Source organism: Nicotiana sylvestris, chromosome 10, assembly GCF_000393655.2.
Source record: "Nicotiana sylvestris chromosome 10, ASM39365v2, whole genome shotgun sequence".
Classification (NCBI taxonomy): Eukaryota; Viridiplantae; Streptophyta; class Magnoliopsida; order Solanales; family Solanaceae; genus Nicotiana; species Nicotiana sylvestris.
Window position 1 is genome coordinate 163,788,055 of NC_091066.1, and position 21,481 is coordinate 163,809,535.

The following is a 21,481-nucleotide window of genomic DNA, read 5'->3' on the forward strand; positions in this document are numbered from 1 at the left end:
TAACGTACCACTTCTTCAGCCGAGCAACAACATAGACCGGTGATAGATCAACTACGTTTTTGAAGGCTTTGTGGAGGTTGGATAGGTTTCTCCAAGCTCTTTACTACCACTTTCAACGGTGCATCTTCTGAGGATCCCCGTGATTACTTAGATAGTTGTTATGAGGTTCTCAAGAACATGGGGATAGTGGAGACCAATGGGGTCGATTTTGCTACTTTTCGCTTATCTGGATCCGCCAAGACTTGGTACAAAGATTATTGTTTGGCTAGACCAGCCGGATCGCCAGCTTTGACTTGGGAGCAGTTTACTCAACTATTTCTGGAGAAGTTTCTCCCTATTACTCAGAGAGAGATCTACCGGAGGCAGTTCGCGCGTCTCCAATAGGGTTCTATGACTATCACTTAGTACGAGACCAGATTCATCGACTTGGCCCGTCATGCTCTTATCATACTTCCCACCGAGAGAGAGAGAGGGGGTGAGGAGGTTCATTGAGGGACTTATTGAGCCTATTTGACTTTAGATGGCTAAGGAGACAGAATTGAGATTTCTTTCTAGGAGGTGGCCAATGTGGCCAGAAGAGTTCAGATGGTTCTGTCGCAGGGAGGTGGTCAGGGGTCTGACAAGAGGCCTCGTCATTCAGGCAGATTCAGTGGTGCCTCGTCTGGATGCATAGATTTTTCTGGTAGAGGCCATCCTCCTAGGCCTTTTCAGCCAGCTAAGGGTAGAGGTAGAGGTATTAGAGTTGGAGGTCAAGCCGCTAGAGGTGGAGGTCAGCCAGCAGCGGGCCGTCCCAGAGATGTAGTTCAGAGTGGTGGGGCCCAGCCCCGATGTTATGTTCTTCTAGCCAGGCCTGAGGCTAAGGTTTCTGATGCAGTTATCACAGATGTTGTTCTGGTTTGTAGTAGAAATGCTTCAGTTCTATTTGATCCAGGATCTACATACTCCTATGTGTCTACACCGGTGGGTAATTCTATTGTGGTAGATCGTGTTCATCGTCCTGGTGCAGTTGTGATTGGGGGCCTTGAGACTCGAGTAGGTTTGTTACTTTTGGACATGGTTGATTTTGATGTCATATTGGGGATGGGCTGGTTATTACCTTACCACACTATCTTGGACTATCATGCCAAGACTGTGACCTTAGCCTTGCCGGGGTTGCCTCGTTTAGAGTGGAGAGGGACTCCTGGTCATTCTACCCGTAGTGTTATCCTATATGTGAATGCTCGGTGTATGGTCGAGAAGGGGTGTTTGCCCTATTTGGCATATGTTCGTGATTCTAGTGGCGAGGTTGATTCTATTGATGTTGTGCCTGATGTTCATGACTTTCCTGAGGTATTTCCTTCAGATCTGCCAGGTATGTCACCCGATAGGGATATTGACTTTTGCATTGATTTGGCTCCGGGCACTCAGCCCATTTCTATTCTGCAGTATCATATGGCCCCGCCTGAGTTGAAAGAGTTGAAGGAGCACTTGCAAAACTTGCTAGAAAAAAGTTTTATTAGACCTAGTGTTTCTCCTTGGGGTGCGTCGGTGCTGTTTGTTAAGAAGAAGGATGGATCGATGCGAATGTGTATAGATTACCGGCAGTTGAACAAGTTTACAATCAAGAATAAGTATATATTAACGAGGATTGATGATTTGTTTGATCAGCTTTCGGGTGCCAAGGTATTTTCAAAGATTGACTTGAGATTGAGCTACCATCGGTTGAGGATTAGGGCATCCGATATCTCTAAGACAGCTTTCCGCACTCGGTACGAGTATTATGAGTTCTTGGTGATGTCGTTCGGATTGACAAATTCCCCAACAACTTTCATGGATTTGATGAATTGAGTGTTCAGGCCTAACTTGAATTCGTTCGTGATAGTCTTCATTGATGATATTTTGATTTATTCCTGCAGCCGGGAGGAGCATGAGCAACACCTGAGAGTGGTTCTTCAGACTTTGAGAGATAGTCAATTGTATGCTAAGTTTTCGAAGTATGAGTTCTGGTTGAGTTCGGTTGCATTCTTGGGTCATGTGGTATCAGAGGAGGGTATTCAGGTAGATCCAAAGAAGATAAAGGCAGTCAAGAACTGTCCTCAACCCACATCAGCTACAGAGATTCGGAGTTTCTTGGGTTTGGTAGGCTATTATCGTTGGTTCGTGGAGGGATTTTCATCTATCGCAACCCCGATGACCAGGTTGACCTAGAAGGGTGCTCAAATTAGGTGGTCGGACAAGTGTGAGGCGAGCTTTCAGAAGCTCAAGACAGCTTTGACTACGGCGCCAGTGTTGGTTTTGCCCACAGGTTCAGGGTCATATACAGTTTATTGTGATGCATCTCGTATTGGACTCGGTGCGATGTTGATGCAGGATGGCAAGGTCATTGCTTATGCTTTGCGGCAGTTGAAGATTCATAAGAAGAACTATCCAGTTCATGATTTGGAGTTAGTATCCATTGTTCATGCATTGAAGATTTGGAAGCATTATTTGTATGGCGTGGCATGTGAGGTGTTCACGGATCACAAGAGTCTACAGTACTTGTTCAAGTAGAAGGAGCTAAACTTGAGGCAGAGAAGGTGATTGGAGCTGTTGAAAGACTATGATATTACCATGTTATATCATCCGGGAAAGGCCAATGTGGTGGCCGATGCTTTGAGTAGGAAGTCAGCCAGTATGGGCAGTCTTGCTTATATTCCAGTCGGTGAGAGACCGTTTGTTTTGGATGTTCAGGCATTAGCCAATCAATTTATGAGGTTGGATATTTCTGAGCCCAGCCGTGTATTAGTTTGCATAGTCGCTCGTTCTTCATTATTGGAGCGCATTCGAGATCGGTAGTTTGATGATCCTCATTTGTGTGTCCTTAGAGACACGGTGCAGCACGGAGGTGCCAAGCAGGTTACATTAGGAGATGATGGAGTTTTGAGGCTACAGGGTCGGGTTTGTGTGCCTAATGTGGATGGGCTCCGGGAGTTGATTTTAGAAGAGGCCCATAGTTCTCGGTACTCTATTCATCCGGGCGCTGCCAAGATGTACAAGGTTTTACGGCAGCACTATTGGTGGAGGAGAATGAAGAAGGACATTGTTGCATATGTGGCTCAGTGTTTGAATTGTCAGTAAGTTAAGTACGAGCATCAGAGGCCTGTTGGTTTATTCCAGAAGATTGAGATTCCTGAGTGGAAATGGGAGTGTATCACTATGGACTTTGTTGTTGGACTCCCACGGACTCATAGGAAGTTCGATGCAGTGTGGGTTATTGTTGATAGGCTGACCAAGTCTGCGCATTTTATTCCTGCGGTAGTCTCCTATTCTTCTGAGAGGTTAGCTGAGATCTATATTCGGGAGATTGTTCGCCTTCATGGTGTGACCGTGTCTATCATTTCGGACCGAGGTACGCAGTTTACCTCATGTTTCTGAAGGGCAATTCAGCGAAAGTTGGGCATACAGGTTGAGTTAAGCACAACATTTCATCCTCAGACGGACGGGCAGTCCGAGCGTGCTATTCAGATTTTGGAGGATATGCTCCGAACTTATGTCATTGACTTCGGAGGCTCGTGGGATCAGTTTTTGCCTTTAGCGGAGTTTGCCTACAACCATAGCTATCGATCGAGTATTCAGATAGCTTCTTATGAGGCTTTATATGGTAGGCGGTGTCGATCGCTGGTTGGATGGTTTGAGCCGGGAGAGGCTCGGTTATTGGGTACGGATCTAGTACAGGATGCCTTGGACAAGGTCAGGATTATTCAAGATAGGCTTTGTACAGCTCAGTCCAAGCAAAAGAGTTATGCGGACCGTAAGGTTCGTGATTTGGTTTTCATGGTCGGTGAGCAGGTATTGCTTCGATTGTTGCCTATGAAAGACGTGATGAGATTTGGGAAGAAGGGCAAGCTTAGCCCTAGGTTCATTGGCCCGTTTGAGATTCTTGATCGAGTGCGGGATGTGCCTTATAGAGTTGCGTTGCTGCCGAGCTTATCAACCGTGTATCCAGTGTTTCATGTGTCCATGCTCCGAAAGTATCACGACGATCCATCCCACATGTTAGACTTTAGCACTGTCTAGTTGGACAAGGACTTGTCTTATGAGGAAGAGTCAGCAGCTATTCTAGACCAGCAAGTTCGTCAGTTGAGATCGAAGAGTTTTCCTTCTGTTCATATTCAGTGGAGAGGTCAGCCCGCTGAGGCATCGACCTGGGAGTCCGAGTCCGATATGCAGAGCCGTTATCCCCATCTTTTTTCCGACTCAGGTACTTCTATCTTCTGTCCGTTCGAGGACGAACTGTTGTTTTAGAGGTGGAGAATGTGATGACCTAAAAGGTCATCACTTGTGTTGTAAGTAAATTCAGTGTTTCGAGGGCTCGGGTGAGTTTCGGGTATGTTCCGGGATATTTTAGGCTTAAAATATAGTTGTTGCAGGTCCAGAGATGTTGCAGATCTCTGAACCCACCAGTGCTGACCACATTGATTTTGTGCTGACTGCGGAGGGGTCTTTGCGGCCGCACTCCTTTTGTGTGATCCGTAGTGAGGAAGAATTTCACTGGTCTGACTTCGGAAACCTATATCTTTTGATCTACAACGAAATTTTGAGATGATTCAAAAATGAAAGTTGTATCTCTTCGTGTCTAGTTTCCATAAAGGTAAAGAAATTACAATTTGGACATATGTAGAGAAAGTTATGGCCAAAATACTAAAGCATGTCACTGCAGTCAATATTGTGAGCTCCGCGGCCGCACTCCTTTTTGTGCGGTCAGCACAGGGGGTCTGAAAGGGGTATATTTAAACGAGATTTTTAGTTATTTTTCATTTTTCAAAACCCCCAAAACATAAGAGGCGATTTTTCAAACAATCTTTCTTCTCCAATACATTAGTAAGTGATTTCTAACTCATTTTCTTTACTCCTTAACTTCTTTTTACAAGATTTCATCCTAGAATCTTGGGTTTTCATGGTGGAATTGGGGAATTTTGGGTAAAACCTAAGAATATTGAAATTTGGGGATTTAGACCTCAAATTGAGGTCGGATTCCAAAACCAATTATATATCCGGTCTCGGGGGTGAATGTGTAATCAGGTTTTGGTCCGAATTTCGGGTTTGGACCAAGCAGGCCTGGGGTCGATTTTTGACTTTGTGGGAAAAACTTTAGAAAACTTATTTCCATGCATTAGAAATGTTTCATTTAGCACTTATTAATATTATTAAGTAACTTGTGGCTAAATACGAGCGAGTTGGTGGTGGAATCAAGAGGTAAAGCGATAGTTGAGGCTTGAGTTGTGTTCGTGACATCGAGGTAAGTGTTTGGTCTAAGTCTAACCTTAACTTGAGGAATTAAGAGTGGTGTCTTATTTGCTATGTACTAATTGTGGAGTACGGCGTATATGCATGGTGACGAGTATCTATTTGTCGGTGTCAAGGATGCCCATAAGTCCTGTATTGTAATTGTTGTGACTCCGTTGAGGTTTATTGTGCTTCATATGAGGATTATCATTATTGTTCCTTTGCCGGAATGTTGTTGTCATATTGTTGTTCCCCTGTGGGGATGTTGTTGTTATATTATTGTTCCCTTGCCGGGATGTTGTTGTCATATTGTTGTTCCCTTGCCGGAATATTGTTGTTATATTATTGTTCCCTTGCCGGAATATTATTGTTATAGTATTATTCCCTTGCCATATTATTGTTTCCTTGTCGGGATTCTGTTATGATTGGTATTGATAAATGAAAAGGGAGCGGGTTGCACACATGCAACAGTAACATATGAAATGGGAGCGGGTTGCATGCCTGCAATGGTAACATATGAAAAGGGAGCAGGTTGCACACATGCAATGGAAATATATGAAATGGGAGCGGGTTGCATGCCTGCATCGGTAATATATGAAATGAGAGCGGGTTGCACGCCTGCAATGGTAACATATGAAATAGGAGCGGGTTGCACGCCTGCAACGGTAATATATAAAATGGGAACGGGTTGCACGCCTACAACGGAAATATATGAAACAGGATCGGGTTGCATGCCTGCAATGGTAACATATGAAATAGGAGCGGGTTGCACACCTACAGCGATACTGTATGAGATGGGATCGGGTTGCACGCCTGCAACGGTATTACATGTGTACTTGTTCTTCTTATTTCCTTATCTTTGCTGGTAGTTAATTTATGGCGTTCCTTACATTTCTCTACTGTTGTTCTGTTGTTATCTGTTATTCCCCGTAGCATGTTTCCCCCGTCCAACTTTAATTATAATTATCTGCTTTTATTTCCGATGTATATGACTTAACTGCACAGGTTTATTTGGTAGTCTAGTCCTAGCCTTGTCACTACTTCGCCGAGGTTAGGCTAGGCACTTACTAGCACATGGGGTCGGTTGTGATGATACTACACTCTGTACTTTTTTGTGCAGATCCCAGTGCTGTAGATTACGGACCGCAGTGAGATTGCTGTTTCGCGTTCATCAGGCGACCCGAGATAGTCCTGCAAGCGTCCGCAGGCCTTGGTGTCTTCTTCTATCTGCTATTCCTATTTCTTTCATGTATTTTCAAAGACAGTATTATATTTATTTCTTTCAGACCTTTATTTGTAGTACCCCTAGACAGTGTGTGAAGTTGTGATACCAGTCTTGGGTAGATTTGTTATGGAATGGTATTTGCAGTATTATTAAACTTGAAATTTAATCTTTCGCTTAGTAAATTTTATTGAATGATAATTGTTGGTTCTTAATTGTTAATGGGTTTAGAATGGAAACAAGGTAAATAGTTTAATTGGTTGGCTTGCCTAGCTTTCACTAGTAGGCGCCATCATGACACCCGAGGATGGAAAATCCGGGTCGTGACATTTGCAGACCTGATGCATCAGCATTCCATTTAAGTTCAAAAATTACTTTGTAGCCTATCCAAAACTCACCCCCACCCGAGCCTTCAGGATCCAAAATAAATATGTACATAAGTATTAAAACATCATACGAACTCACTCATACGAACAAATCGCCGAAATAACACCTAGAACTACGAATCGAACACAAAATCAAATGGAATTTTCATTGAAACTTAAGAATTTTTATTTTAACAACCGGACGTCCGAATCATGTCAAACTAACTCTGTTTTTATCAAATTTTGCAGACAAGTCATAAATATAGTAATGAACATATGCCAAGCTACGGAACCAAAATCCAGACCCAGCAGCAATAAAGTCAAACCTTGGTCAAATCTTTGAATTCATTAAACCCTTAAACTTCAAATTTTCGACAAAAATTGATAAGTCGAGCTAAGGACTTCCGAATTTGATTTCGGGCATACGCCCAGGTCTCAAATCACGGTACGGACCCAATAGGGCCATCAAAATATGGACCTCGGATCCGTTTGCTAAAAACATTGATCGAAGTCAACTCAAATGGATTTTAAGGCATAATTTTTTAACACAGAATTAAGGTTTAAAACTCTAGATGACTTATCGGGTCATCACATTATCCACCTCTAAAACAAACGTTCATCCTCGAACGGACATAGAAAAGTACCTGGACTGGTGAAAATGTGTGGATATCTACTCCGCACATCCAACTCGGACTCCCAAGTAGCTACTTCGACCGGCTGACCTCTCCACTACACTCGAACTGATGGATAACTCTTTGACCTCAATTGCCGAATCTGCCGGGCTAGAATAGCCACTGGCTCCTTCTCATAAGTCAATTCCTTGTCCAATTGGACTGAGCTGAAATCTAACTCATGGGCTGGATTACCGTGATACTTCTAAAGCATAAATACATGGAATATCGGATGGACTGCTGATAAACTAGGTGGCATTACGATCTTGTAAGCCACATCACACACTCTCTCAGAATCTCAAAAGGTCCGATATGCCTAGGACTCAACTTTCCCTTCTTCCCAAACCTCATCACACCCTTCATGGGTGAAACCCGGAGCAATACCCTCTCTTTGACCATGAATGCTACATCACAAACTCGACGATAGTCATAACTCTTCTTCCTAGATTGAGCTGTGCGAAGTCAATCCTAAATAATCTTGACCTTATCCAAGGCATCTTGTACCAAATCTGTACCTAACAACCGAGCCTCCCCCAGTTCGAACCATCCAACTGGCTAACAACACCATCTCCTATATAATGCCTTATAGGGGGCCATCTGAATGCTCTACTGGTAGCTGTTATTGTAGGCAAACTCTGCAAGTGGCAAGAACTGATCCCAAGAACCCCCGAAATCTATAACACAAACGTGAAGCATATCCTCCAATATTTGAATAGTGTGCTCGGACTATCCATCCGTCTGGGGATGAAATACTATGCTCAATTCAACATGCATGCCCAACTCACATTGTACTGCCATCGAGAAGTGCAAGGTGAATTGCATACCTCGATATGAAATGATAGACATGAGCACACCGTGAAGACGAATGATCTCACGGATGTAGATCTCAGCCAACCGCTCTGAAGAATAGGTAACTGCCATAGTAATAAAGTATTATCACTATCAAGAATAATAGCAGGTGGAGGGTGGATATGAGGTTTGGGTAGGGGAGCTCGGAAAATTAGAGGAGGAATAGATTGGCCATTAGATTCACCACTCTTAGATTTTTCCTTATTTTTACTAAATATTTTTTAAGGAATAGGCCATCTTAATTATAATTATAAAAAGTAAATAAAACAAACAAAACTATAATATTAAAACTAAAGAGTTGGAACGAGTTTACCGAATTGACGAACAACTTGCTGAAAATTAATTATCGTTGAAGACTTGAATACTTCAATTCACCAACTTTACAATTTTTCACACAAATTGCAACACTAAAGTAACCAATTTTAGAAGAAAATTAGAGAGAGATTGATAAGTTTATGAGAAAAATGAAAGAATGAGGGGGTATTTATAGTTGAAAATAGGAAAAAAGTGTAATTATAAAAAGTTTGGGATTAAAACAAAGTTTGGGGGGGGGGGGTTTAATTGCTATTTTACAAAGCCCAAACGACTATTTTTGCAGGCCAAACAACCATATTTTAAATGACCCAGCAGTCAGATTTTTTTAAAGATGTAGCCGTTAGGCCCACTTGAGACCGTTTGAGATCGATTGAACCAGCCCACTTAGGACCAGATCCCGGGCTCAAACGGTCCCGGTCCTACGGGCTTCTTCAATGAACCGGCCCAGTTGGGCCTGCACCTCCCCTGGTCCCGGACTTAAACGGTTAGGCTCGTTTAGGCCCACTACCCATATGGGTTCACGGGGATGGGCCGGGCCTAACCGGCCCACATGCCACCCTTAGTATGACATATGGATGCAAATATGTATGTCATTTAATGTATTTTTCGTCTTTAATAGGAGGTGAATTTGTAATAGTTGTTGTAATATTTATTTAATAGTAATAATTTTTTTGATGGATAGATCTCGGAAGTGCTAATTTTGATGAATCAAAGATATCTGTTTATGGTATGGAATAGGAATAGGAAGAGCAAGAATGAAATCGCAATGGCTTGTCCTATCATACGCAATAAACTTCTTTCATTCGTGCGTACAGAATTCGTAGAAGGATCGAATGTATCTATAATCTAAAAGAAAAATACATATTGGCCCACCTCTTTGATAGACTTTCCTGTCCAAAACTGTTTACGTGTCACGTAGTAATTGGCATATCTATTTAATCTCCAATACCGACGATAAAATATTAATCATAGAGTCCACCAATTTTCCAGTCCATTTTTTAAAAAAACATTATCCATTTTACCTTCTGTTTCCATTTAAACAAAAAGCACAATCCCCACTGCACAATATACAACACTTAACTGCTCTCTTCCAAAAACAAGTCGATAATCACAACAAAAAATTAAAAAAGCAAAACAAAACGCCGTAGAAATACCAAAAAACCCTACACACACTAATTTCTCCGCCATCTTCAAGCTCCGAGTCAACTCTCTCCCTCTACTTTCTCTCTCTAGATATATTCAGGTATATGTAATTTTGCAGTGGAAATTTAGGATTATGGCGGCTGCGGCGGCGACGGAGGGTTCATCGGCTAGATCTGCAAGTGGAGGATCATCGGCTGATTCATATATTGGAAGTTTAATTAGCTTGACTTCAAAGAGTGAGATCCGTTATGAAGGAATTCTCTATAACATCAATACTGATGAGTCCAGTATCGGTCTTCGAAATGGTACTTTTTTTTTTGAATTGTCTCTTGATTTTAGTATAATTTTGGTTACTTTATCGATTTTTTGAAATTTAGATCCTTATCAGCACTGATGATTCCAGTAACGATCTTCGCAGTGGTACTTTATTTGCTTATTTGTAATCCGGAGCTTTTTTTGAATTGTCTCTTAATTTTAGTATAATTTTGGTGATTTTATCGACTTTTTGAAATTTAGATCTTTATTTATCTGATTGATGATTCATTTCAGCTGCTACTTTAGGCGAAGTTATTTGCTTATGGCAAAGCTGGTTGGAATTTTAAGATTTTTTCCCGTTTTAACTTTTCTTTTTCCTTAAGAGAATTTTTTTGTTGAATTATGTGCTTTCGGAAAGCTTACTGAAAATTGAGATTTTTCATTTTTAATTTTTGTGTTAAAGAGAAACTTGAGTTGAATTAATGCATAATTATCTATTAATATTATAATGCTTGGTGAATCCAATATTCTGTTTTGAAAAAATTAGATCTTTATTTATTTGATCCATTATTGATTATGCGCGTAGCTTAAAGTTCATAGAAAGCTGAGATTTTTACTATTTTAAGAGCAAAAATGATTTGAATTAGGTGCTTTGATGTGTTTTTCAGTATTCCTATATTGCTATTTTTTGGATATATTGGTGTAAGGATGTGAACATGTATGTCGAGTTGATAGTATGTAAGGTTGGAACCTTAGTTAAGATGAGGGAATATTACTGCATCAGGTTTAGGGGAGGCGGTTGTGTATTTGTAACAAAATTGAACTTGTAGTAGATGAGTTAAGTCAATTAGTTGCAGAAAAATTGGAAATAATTTTTTATGTGCATTTGTTGTTTAACTTATTCAAAGTAGCGTTGTGAAAAATGTAAATTGATTTCTATGCTGAATCATGTCTGTAGTCTTACTTTCTTAACTATCATGATATTGATATGACAATGTGGTGAAGCTATTTTGAACATCAAGGAAAAAGGTAAAGTGTTGGTCCACTAAAGTAGGAGAAAGATTAGAAAATTTTGCAGAATTTAGTTTGATTGTACTTATTCCATGATGGAGTTTTCTAGGTTGAGCTTCTGTTGTTAACAATGTGTTCCCTGAAACATAAAGTGATATAGGATCTGGCAATTGATTATGATTTGTCATTGCAGTAAGATCATTTGGAACAGAGGGAAGAAAGAAGGATGGTCCCCAAGTACCTCCGAGTGACAAAATTTATGAATACATACTTTTCCGTGGAAGTGATATCAAGGTAATATGCTCCGCTATGGACTTTTATGTTGTTTTGGTGCGTTGTAAACTTAAGTGTCATCACGTAGTTCTTTGTGAGATCGCTCCTTTTTTTTTTACTTAATAGTGTTGGAGATATCTTGAAGTCCATTTATGGTTTCGAAGAGTTTCTAGTGTTTTAATTGTTCAAAAGATTATTTCAGAAGTGGGAGCAATCTTCTCTTTTGATTTATGGTGCTCTGGTATACAATTTTCTTCATTACAAGAACGGGGTTAATGTCGGAAAGACAAAAGGTAATTAATAAAAAGTGTGAACTTGTTACTCAGTGCAGCCCTTACCTTTCTTTTGATCTTTGTGATCAAGAAACAAGGTCGTTACACTATGTATCCCTGCATTTGATTAGATGGCCCTTAAGTTTGAGTCTTTGTTTTTTAACGTGGTCCTTAGGTAAGCGGATAGCGCTGATATCCTTTTGATGTGTTTATCTGATCAGCAAATCATGTTGCTTGATTGCACTAATCTGGAGAAGGTGCAAAGAAGAGGCTATGTGCATTGAAATTCATAAAGTCATATCCTCTGTTTGTATCGTTTTGAGTTGGCATTAGTTGAGGAATCGTGTTGGTTGAAATGTAGTAGGTAGATATACTTCTTCAGGAACCTGAGAATTTTAAGTGAAAAAACTTGGTCTCCGTACTTAAAGAGGTACCTTACAATTGAGAAACATAAGAGGTAAGGCAAAGGATTTTCGCTGATGAAAGTTAGAATACTCAGTGATGGGGTGAGAGAAAGTTGCTTCATCAAAAAGGGTGAGAGGAAATTATTAATCATATCGTGCGTGGTATTGGCATCTATTTGCTTGTTGGGCCTGTATCTTTAAATGCAGACATTAGATTTTCTTATGATTGGCATGGCTGGCCATGATATTTGCATAATTGATGTTTCATAAATGAGTTGCATTTTGCCCAAATTTTCTTTAAACTGATACACTGAGCTAAATGTTGATATGTATTTTGCTTCTGGCAGGATTTACAAGTTAAGTCTTCGCCACCTCTTCAAACTACACCACCAATAAACAATGACCCAGCTATCATCCAGGTAAGCAGAAAGCAATTGCACAGATGTTTAATATTGTGTGTGATTGAATTCTAATTCTTCTAACTAACCTTCAGTCACACTATCCTCGACCACCTACAACATCGGCAAGTTTACCTGCTCCTGTTGGGGGATCTCTGACGGATCTAAATTCCCATTCTGCACAGCCGGGACATCCTGGCTCAGCATTCCAAAGTGGCCTGCCTTTGTATCAACCTGGAGGGAATTTAGGATCTTGGGGTCCATCACCTCCTCCTCCAAATGCCGCTGCTGGTGGACTTGGTATGCCGATGTATTGGCAAGGTTTTTATGGTGCACCCAATGGACTACCACAAATGCAGCAACAATCTTTGCTTCGTCCTCCTCCTGGACTTGCCATGCCTCCTTCCATGCCGCAGATGCAGTTTTCTGGGTTCAATTCGTCTTTGCCAACTGGAGGATCAAGCCTACAGGCGTCAAACTTGCCAGAATACCCTTCTTCATTGATGCCTACGACGACTAGTTTAGGCGCTAGTTCTTTACCTGCTGCTACTTTGCCTTCAACTGTGCCTCCCCTGCAACCTGTGGCACCTGTGACTGACACAATATCCAGCACACTTTCAAACAAGGCTTCTGTTTCTGCTATTGCCCCATCGACATTAAGTGCTAGTTTACCGACTTTGCCTCCTTTGACAACAAGTCCTGATGTAAATCCTGTTGTACCGCCAATATCTATTAAACCCAATCCAGTACCTAGCCCAGCTTTGTCTCAATCTATATCTACTGTCATGGGGCCATCCAGTTCTAATCTAGTGGAGACACCCACGCCTTCGCTGGTAACTCCGGGTCAGCTGCTGCAATCTGGACCAATTGATGTTCCATCAACTCAATCTACACAGACAGCTCAAAAAGATGTTGAAGTGGTACAAGTATTGCCTGCACCATCTTCAGAAACTCCAGCTCCTGTTAAAACAGAAGCTCAGCCACCAATATTACCATTACCACCTCAGACACGTGTACAGAAGGTGCTCTTTTATGATTATTCATTTATTTCTGAGTAGTTGAAAGTTTTATTTATTTGCGCACTTATTTTTACATTCTTGATCTTCCTGAGTTGACAATATTAGGCTAATCAATTCCCAGGGTATTATAATCTTGTTTGAACTTTTAATTTGGGAAAAGTTGAATTTAGTGGATGCTTGTTCCTAGGACTATCTGCAATTAAGTTGGAATACTTGATGAAGTACTTGAAACTGCCTTTCCTGGCAAAAGTATCCTACTTTAGAGAGGCCTTTTTCTTGGAAACTTTTTAAAGGATATGAAGGCTTTTTTCTTTTCGTGGTTTATTTATTTGTAATATTTATAAAGGAGATAATTCTATCAAACATCTGGTGAATATTGCTAGATGTCCCTATAGGTCGCATTGCTATGCAGTTTGCTGTAGACAATAACACCATTTCTGTATCTTTTATATGATTTCCTGTGCTCCACACATTGATACATGATATGATGACTATTAACAGTGTAAGGGATGGTAAAATGTTTGTTATGAGAAGGAAGCTTGGTGCCAATTTTGTTCGCCACACTATATGCTACCTTATGTATATTTGATGAGTACGTTATGACTGGAGCATGTTAATAATATTCCAAGGCTGCTTGGTTATGAAAATACTTTACAGTGACCAGTTTTTTTATGCTGCTATCTCTTTATCATGGATCTATTGCAAAGAAAACTTTAGACCCATGACCGAAGTTCACCAGGAGAAAGAATTGTGGTGATTCACTTTAGCTACGTAGTATAAATTCTAGTTTACCTTTACCTTACTTCAGCAAAAATAAATAAATACTTTTCAGTGACCTATTTATTAATCAATCAACATTGCAATGCTCTCAACAACTTTATGTTTGCTTTCCCTTTATTGCTTCCATCTCTTCATCGTGGATCTTTTGGCAAAAAAAAATTAGGTTCCTGACTTCCAAAAAAAAAGGGTAGACTCATGATGTACTTCATGGTGATGTAGTTGCTGGCATTTAATTATACTTGTATCATCCTTTTCATTATACATATGCAAAAAATCTCCTTACTATTGGCAAAATCCTGTGGTATTTATTTGGAAGCTAACAATCTCCTTTGATTTTCTTTTCTTTTAGACAAATGGAGCTCCATATCAGGCACGTTACAATAACTACAGAGGGCGTGGCGGAAGAGGAATGGGGGTAATCGATTATGTGCATATTTAAACCATTATAAACCTAGATCTGTGTAATTTATGGAATTATATTCATATTTATTCATATCTATATCTGATGTCTTAAAGTTAAATCTTTATATTCTTTGTAATAAGTTTCAGTCTGGAGTTATAAGTCCTTTTATGGCCGTAACAAATCTAAATCTGTCCCTTTCTGTGATGAATGGCCGAAAGGGGGTTAACCCAATATTTTTGCATTCAATTTAATCCTTAATAGTTGACTAAATGTTTGTGGTGTATATAATGCAAAGCTATGAATGCGTTGTTAGGAACTTTGTAAGCAGAGTATGTCTTAGAAGCTGATTTGCTAGTATTTATTAATTCTGGTCTAAGTTGCTCAGACTCTCTAAAAGTGCTCCGCACCCGTGTCGGATCCTCCAAAAATGCACTAAATTTGGAGGATCCGACACACACCCAACAACATTTTTGAAGAGTCCGAGTAACATAGATTTTGGTCGTGTTACCGAACGTTTGAGTGTGCATGGCCATTACAAGTAACATAGGTAGGTTTGATTAAAAAAATACAATGAAGGTAGGTACATTATGACCAACTTTGTCTGATCGCTTGAGTTTCATTGTCATTTACCTCATTTTACAGTTGACGTAGCTGTTATAATCGTGAGATTTGTATGTGCCTTCAAGTTACTGCTACATTTATGAACATGTTCAGCTAGCTCCCATATATACATTTCTAGGACTGGGATTTGATATCAGTGTTTTTGACTTTGCCATTCAATATTTTTACGTGATCGTACACACATCCTTACACTGAAGGATGAATGTTAAGTCCATAAGTTGTGCCCTCCAAATGAATAATCTGACTCGTTGCTTAAATGAATATACTAAGGTTAATGTTACGGTATTGGAGCCGTCCTTTTGTTTTAATTAACTTTTGAATGCCTGAATTGTTTGGTTAGGCTTATGCTTTATAATAGATGACCTTTTCTTGGAGTAGTTAATGATGATAGATTGAATAACTTCCTCGTCAGGTTTCAAGACCAGTAACAAAATTTGAAGAGGATTTTGATTTTATGGCCATGAATGAGAAGTTCAAGAAAGACGAAGTGTGGGGTCATCTTGGCAAAAGTAACAGAGAAGGAGATGGAAATGGCAGCGACGAAGATATCTCTTTCAATGAATATGATGATGATCTTCCTAAGATTGATGTCAAGGTGGTTTAAATTTTCTTCGACCTCAATTCTTATGCATACCCCTTGTTCACGTATCTTGGACCTAGCTTTGTATTTATGTTTAAGATCTTTTCTTTCTGCAGCCTGTTTATAACAAGGATGATTTTTTCGACTCTTTGTCAAGTAATGCACTTGATAATGACCCAAATCATGGAAGGACCAGGTTCTCTGAGCAAAGGAAGATAGACGTTGAGGTATATCTGATTCTTATGCACTACTTTCCTGGCTATGGTTCTTTTTCAATGAGCTAATCTTTTTTTTTTGGTGGGTGCAGACATTTGGAGACTTCTCAAGATACAGGGGTGGCCGTGGTGGTCGTGGTCCTGGACGTGGTGGACGTTCTCGAGGTTCGTATTATGGAAGAGGAGGATATGGAGGATACGGTGGAAATGGAGGATACGGTGGAAATGGAGGAAATGGGTATGGTTATGGTTATGGAGGTAGAGGCAGAGGCCGTGGTATGCCATCCCGTGCTTCATAAAAGCATTTGCTGTATTATCTCGAGCTTGAGCTAGAAGCAAATATCTCCCTCTTTTAGGCAGGATAGTGTTAGTACTATCCGATCCTGTAACGTTTGTGCATCTTGTTTACGTTTTAAGGAATAAATTCAGGCTGTAAAAGTATGTTCAATTTTCCTCCTTGTGCTAGAGCTCATCTTATCTAGCTGCTAATTATACAAGCACTATGGCTAGAGTCCTATTGTAGTCTGCTTGCCGATTGCAATGTGAAAATTTGGCACTTACCATTTTCCTTTAGTGATTTTCATGTACAATTCCAACTTTGAAGAAGGTTATTTACTTTTAAGAGATTTGTTTTTGAAATTGCAAATATTCTCATACGGATACAATTTCATAAACTTCATTTATTGTGAAATTCTTCTGCATTTAATAACGAAAGCTTGGTAATGTGTTATAGCAGTTCATTATGCAAATATATCCACAACTCCTGAAATAACAAATCCAAAAGGAACGAAACAAGTTCACACATTGACTAAAACCAAGCTAAAGAGACTGCTATCTTTTATCAAATTGGTAAAATGACGCCTGAAGCTGCAGTTCCTTCATTATACAAACATATTCACAAATCTAAAAGGAATGAAACAAGTAGCACACATTGACTAAAAACAAACTATAGAATAACTATGAAATTGGCAAAATGACTCCTGAAGCTTACAATTTGAAAGAACACTATTGAAAGAATGCAGCTACAATATGGTTACCGAGTTAAATGGCAACTAGCTAGTTCTATGATTAGTGAATCTGATCATCATTTAAACCAGCAATGGACTTGAGTAGAAAGGTTTCAGAAAGTTAACAATTTGTAATAGCAGTTGTTTCCACTGAGTAGGATCTGATAGCCGTCACCACAGGGACACCTAAAATGCAGAACCAGAGAATTCCCCATTCTTTCCACCCACACAGCTTCCTCACACGACGCTTCAGTTTCAGTTTCAGTCTCTGTCTCATTCTCCTATTTGTAAACAAGCAAACCCCATCAGTTAACAGAACTAATTCTAAGCAATTAACAGAAGTAATTCTAAGTGCTCAAAAGGTGAATCTCTTTTGCTCTGTTATGAACATTTAATAAAACAGCAAGACCTCATCACAGTAAACAAAACAAATTCTAAGTATTTAAAAGGTGAGACTTTTTTGCTGTACTACGAAACATTAAATGAAACAGCGAGAATCCCATCAAAGTAAACAAGACTATTTATAAGTGATCAAATGGTGAATCTTTTTTTGCTCTATTATGAACATTATACAAAATATCAAGAACCCCATCACAGTAAACAAAACTAACTCTAAGTATTTAAAAGGTAAATCTTGTTTGAAAGGTAAACAAGACTTCTTTTCCTAAGAATCACATTTGACAGATGACTCCTATTGATTTATGTTTTACATGGACAAGGATTTAAATCACATTTTGTTCCATATCTGAAAATTTGTTTCTTAAGTTCAGAATTTTTATACAGAATATCTTAGAAACTCCGCCGCAAGGTACCTAATACGGAAACATCAGATAGCTCAAGTTCCTTAAATTATAAAGTCAGAGATCATTGTGAACCTCAAGAAAGTGTACTCAACAATGGTCTATATTTTATCAAACAATAGGATATCTGCTGTAGTTGCAAACACCACCAGCCTTTCAGAATGAAAGTAGTATAATATCTGTTGTGGTTAAAGAATAGATCCTATGGTCTCGAATACTAAAAATCTATTATCAGCGAAACTCTAAACTTCAACACATTCCAGTTCAACAAGCTCAAGTTCAATGTGTAAGAGTTACAGTTAATTTCTGCACTATGACATTTATTAGTACTGCAAACCATGAAAGAATACACAAAGATTTTAGAGACAAAAGTTTCAAACCTTTAAACTTTTGTTTTCTTCAGAGGAGGCTTTTTCTACTTGAGCATCTTCTTGAATCATAAGATCAAACCATTGTCTCATTTCTTTCATTCCTTGCTTCATTCTCTTTAGCCTCTGCAAATTACACCAAAGATAAAGTAAGATTCCCATTTCTGTGAATAAATTGAAATTGTAAACCAAAAAGAAGAATTCTCATTGAGATTGAAAACAAACAAACCATTGTAGCAGGAGATTCTGCATTGTTAACAACACCACTTGATTCTTGAACATTTTGTGACAAGCTACCTGTTCTTGCAAGTGCACTTTGAGTAGGTGATTTTCTCTGCAAATTTAAAATGAAGAAAGACAAATACATCCAAAAATTACTGACAAATTTTCGTGAACTCAAAAACCTAATAAAATTTTATAAAAAGAAAGAAGAAAAAAACCCAAGTTTTAGAAACAAACCATAGCATTAAGAGATTCACCAAATTCTTGAACATTTTTTGGTGACCAGCTTGCTGTTCTTGACAGTGCACATTGTGTTGGAGGAGTAGTGGATTTCTGTTTGAAAATACCACAAAATAATAACGAAAAAAAAAAAGCAACCCAACATTAAGAAAAAGCAAAAAACTTCTCGAAATTGAAAATGAAGAAAGCCAATACATCAAACTTGAGAGAACACTCACTCACACACACACACACACACAAAAACACATACACACACATTCAAATCAAAGGGAAAATGCCCCCTTTTTAGGACCAAAGAGAAACAAAATTTCAAGAACTCAAAAAGCCAATAAACAAAAATAAAAAATAAGAAAGACCCAAGTTTAGAGACCAAACCAAAGCATTAAGAGATTCTGCAATATTGTTAAAAGCACCACCACCAAATTCTTGAACATTATTTGGCGACCAGCTAGCTGTTCTTGACAGTGCACATTGTGGTGGAGTAGTGGATTTCTGCAAATGAAAAAAACCAAAAAAAACATTTAAAAAAAAAGGCACCCAACTTTAAGAAAAATTAAACTAAAATTTCTGGAAATTGAAAATGAAGAAAGAAATGCATCAATTTTGAGAACACACATATTCAAACCAAAGGGAAAATACCCCAATATATAGGACCAAATAGAAACAAATTTTCAAGATATAAAAATCCCAATAAATAAAAATAAAAAAGAAGAAAGACCCAAGTTTTAGAAACCAAACCAAAGCATTAGGAGATTCTCCATTTTTGCTAAAAGCGCCACCACCTAATTCTTGAATAGTATTTGGTGACCAGCTTGTTGTTCTTGCCAGTGGACTTTGAGTAGTAGCTGATTTTCTCTTATTAGAACCAGAGCCAGAAAATCCAGTCGGATCAGATAAAGTACGATAAAGTGGTGTAGGAAACTGCGCTGGCACTAACGGCGGTTTTGCCGGAGACGGTGAAGGTGACGGAGTTCTTGAATTTCCGATCAGCTGAGGTTTCAAAAAAGTAGAATTAGATTCTTGGTAGTTGTAATTTGGAAGTGGGAGTTTGGTGAACCCTTCGAGGATATGGTAGTGGTTGTTGGTGTCGCCGGCGGAGGTGGAAATGGGTGGTGGTGGTAGAGGGGTGGTATCAGTGGCGGTTCTTTTAGGGAACGGTTCTTCAAGAGATGAAGTGTAGTTACAGTTTGAATATCTTGTTGTTTTTGTAGTGGAGCCGCCGTAAAGTGTGGTTTTTTCAGGTGATGGGTCGCCGGCGAGTTGTTGTTCGGTGGTGGGGTCAGCGGTGGAGCTGAGGTGGAGCATGGATAAGGGAGAATCAATTGGAGTTGAAAGGTCTTGCAGTTCTTGAAAACTCATTTCTCTTTGTGAAAACTGTATTAACTGAATTTGGAAGATTTAGGCGCGAGAGAATATTAGGCTACATTTTGGTTATTTATAGAGTACAACTTTTTTTTTTTGGCTTATTCTACTTATTTTGGGGGGGTGGGGGGTGGTTAGACTGGACTCTAAATCTTGAATTTTTATATTCAAAATTTTATACTAACTACAGTAATTTTCTTCTTTTGTTCCTTTTTATATTTTATTGATTTCTCTTCATGCATATCCTTTTTTTAATGGTTTGATATATTTATATATTGTGTTTGTATATATCTTGAAATTGGCTGGCAATTTGACAATAGATTAGGGCTGTTTAAGGGGAGGGAATTTCCAGAAGCGATCTTGTCCCGGTCCGGTTGGGGTAGGGATGGGGGATTTAGGCAAAGGGAACGAGGAATGGGAGGGTACCGGAAAAAAAAATATCGGTAAAATCGGTCCGGTTGGTACCCTTAAGGTACCGAATCGGTATCGAACCAGTACCCTTAAGGTACCGAATCGGTATCGAACCAGTACCCTTAACGTTTATTTATTACCTTTAACTATCTTTACCTTTAGCCGACGATTATTTTTAAAAAATCAACGTCGGCAATAGTAAAAAACGGCTGTTTTTGCCTTCATGACACCCCCTCTATCCCTAATTTATGTTTTTACCCCTAAGTTTGTGTGTATTTAAATATAATTTTTTTTTGAATTTTAATTTAAAAATACCACTAAGTACCCTTATCGATCTCCTTAAGTACTCTTCCCCTAGGACCGGTACTGGTACTGGTACTGGTACGGTACCCTAAAGAATCTCTTTATCCTATATTTTTAATTCCCCTTAGCTCCAGTCCCCTTAAGGAATCCTCCCCTTACCGGTATCGCCCCTTTACCCAGTCCCCTTAAGTACCCCTCCCCCTCCCCCTATACACCTAGAATAGATTACCAAAAATGCATATCCTAGTGTTACAAGTCCTTAATTTGAAATAGATTAGTATCAATTAAATAAATGAGAGACCAATATTGATTGAGATAAAAATGAGTTGAATGTCATAATATACTCCAATTTGCCCAACTCAAAATTACTTCTCAAATTCAATGTTGTTACAAGGGTCAAAATGTGTTTCTCCCCTTACCCATTTATTCATTCTTTATTTTATTTTCAGATAGACAAATAAGAAACTATTTTAGTCAAATTAGAGAGTTGGAAACCAACCACTGTGTAATATAATATATATTCTTTTGGCAAGTGATTATTTCAAGAGCGGATTACATAAACCTCGATTAATTTTAACTCCTTTAATTTGAACACAATGAGCTAATTAATTTTGATACCTCTAATTTGAACACATAAATAAATGCTTTATATGTTACAAATTCTGGGAAGATTTTGGTGAGATAACAAAATGATACATTTTTTTTGGAACCCTAGGAAAATCTACAGC

General features: G+C 39.0%; 2 protein-coding genes across 2 annotated transcripts; one reads left to right on the forward strand and one right to left on the reverse strand.

Moving 5' to 3' along the window:
* The first annotated feature begins 9,824 nt into the window (after window positions 1-9,824).
* On the forward strand, window positions 9,825-16,613 carry LOC104230931 (protein decapping 5). The gene is made up of 8 exons (XM_009783845.2): window positions 9,825-10,114; window positions 11,269-11,369; window positions 12,372-12,443; window positions 12,518-13,444; window positions 14,571-14,636; window positions 15,658-15,840; window positions 15,942-16,052; window positions 16,133-16,613. Exons 1-8 carry the CDS (start codon window positions 9,943-9,945, stop codon window positions 16,337-16,339), a joined length of 1,839 nt encoding a protein of 612 aa, XP_009782147.1. The 5' UTR covers window positions 9,825-9,942; the 3' UTR covers window positions 16,340-16,613.
* A 291-nt stretch (window positions 16,614-16,904) lies between these two features.
* LOC104230917 (uncharacterized protein PB18E9.04c) lies at window positions 16,905-20,071 on the reverse strand. Its single transcript, XM_009783833.2, has 6 exons — window positions 19,416-20,071; window positions 19,053-19,169; window positions 18,675-18,770; window positions 18,445-18,549; window positions 18,228-18,341; window positions 16,905-17,328 (listed from the first exon to the last, which is right to left on the reverse strand). The coding sequence occupies exons 1-6, from the start codon at window positions 20,034-20,036 to the stop codon at window positions 17,161-17,163; spliced, it is 1,221 nt and encodes a 406-aa protein (XP_009782135.1). The 5' UTR covers window positions 20,037-20,071; the 3' UTR covers window positions 16,905-17,160.
* Window positions 20,072-21,481: the final 1,410 nt, after the last annotated feature.

Coding starts and splice junctions, on each gene's coding strand:
- LOC104230917 (XM_009783833.2), bottom strand. CDS start 20,036: ATGAGTTTTCAAGAACTGCAAGACCTTTCAACTCCAATTGATTCTCCC. Junction 18,771..19,052: donor CAGAATCTCTTAATGCTTTG/GTTTGGTCTCTA, acceptor ATTTTCAAACAG/AAATCCACTACTCCTCCAAC. Junction 17,329..18,227: donor AAGAAAACAAAAGTTTAAAG/GTTTGAAACTTT, acceptor GTTTACAAATAG/GAGAATGAGACAGAGACTGA.
- LOC104230931 (XM_009783845.2), top strand. CDS start 9,943: ATGGCGGCTGCGGCGGCGACGGAGGGTTCATCGGCTAGATCTGCAAGT. Junction 12,444..12,517: donor ATGACCCAGCTATCATCCAG/GTAAGCAGAAAG, acceptor ACTAACCTTCAG/TCACACTATCCTCGACCACC. Junction 13,445..14,570: donor CTCAGACACGTGTACAGAAG/GTGCTCTTTTAT, acceptor CTTTTCTTTTAG/ACAAATGGAGCTCCATATCA.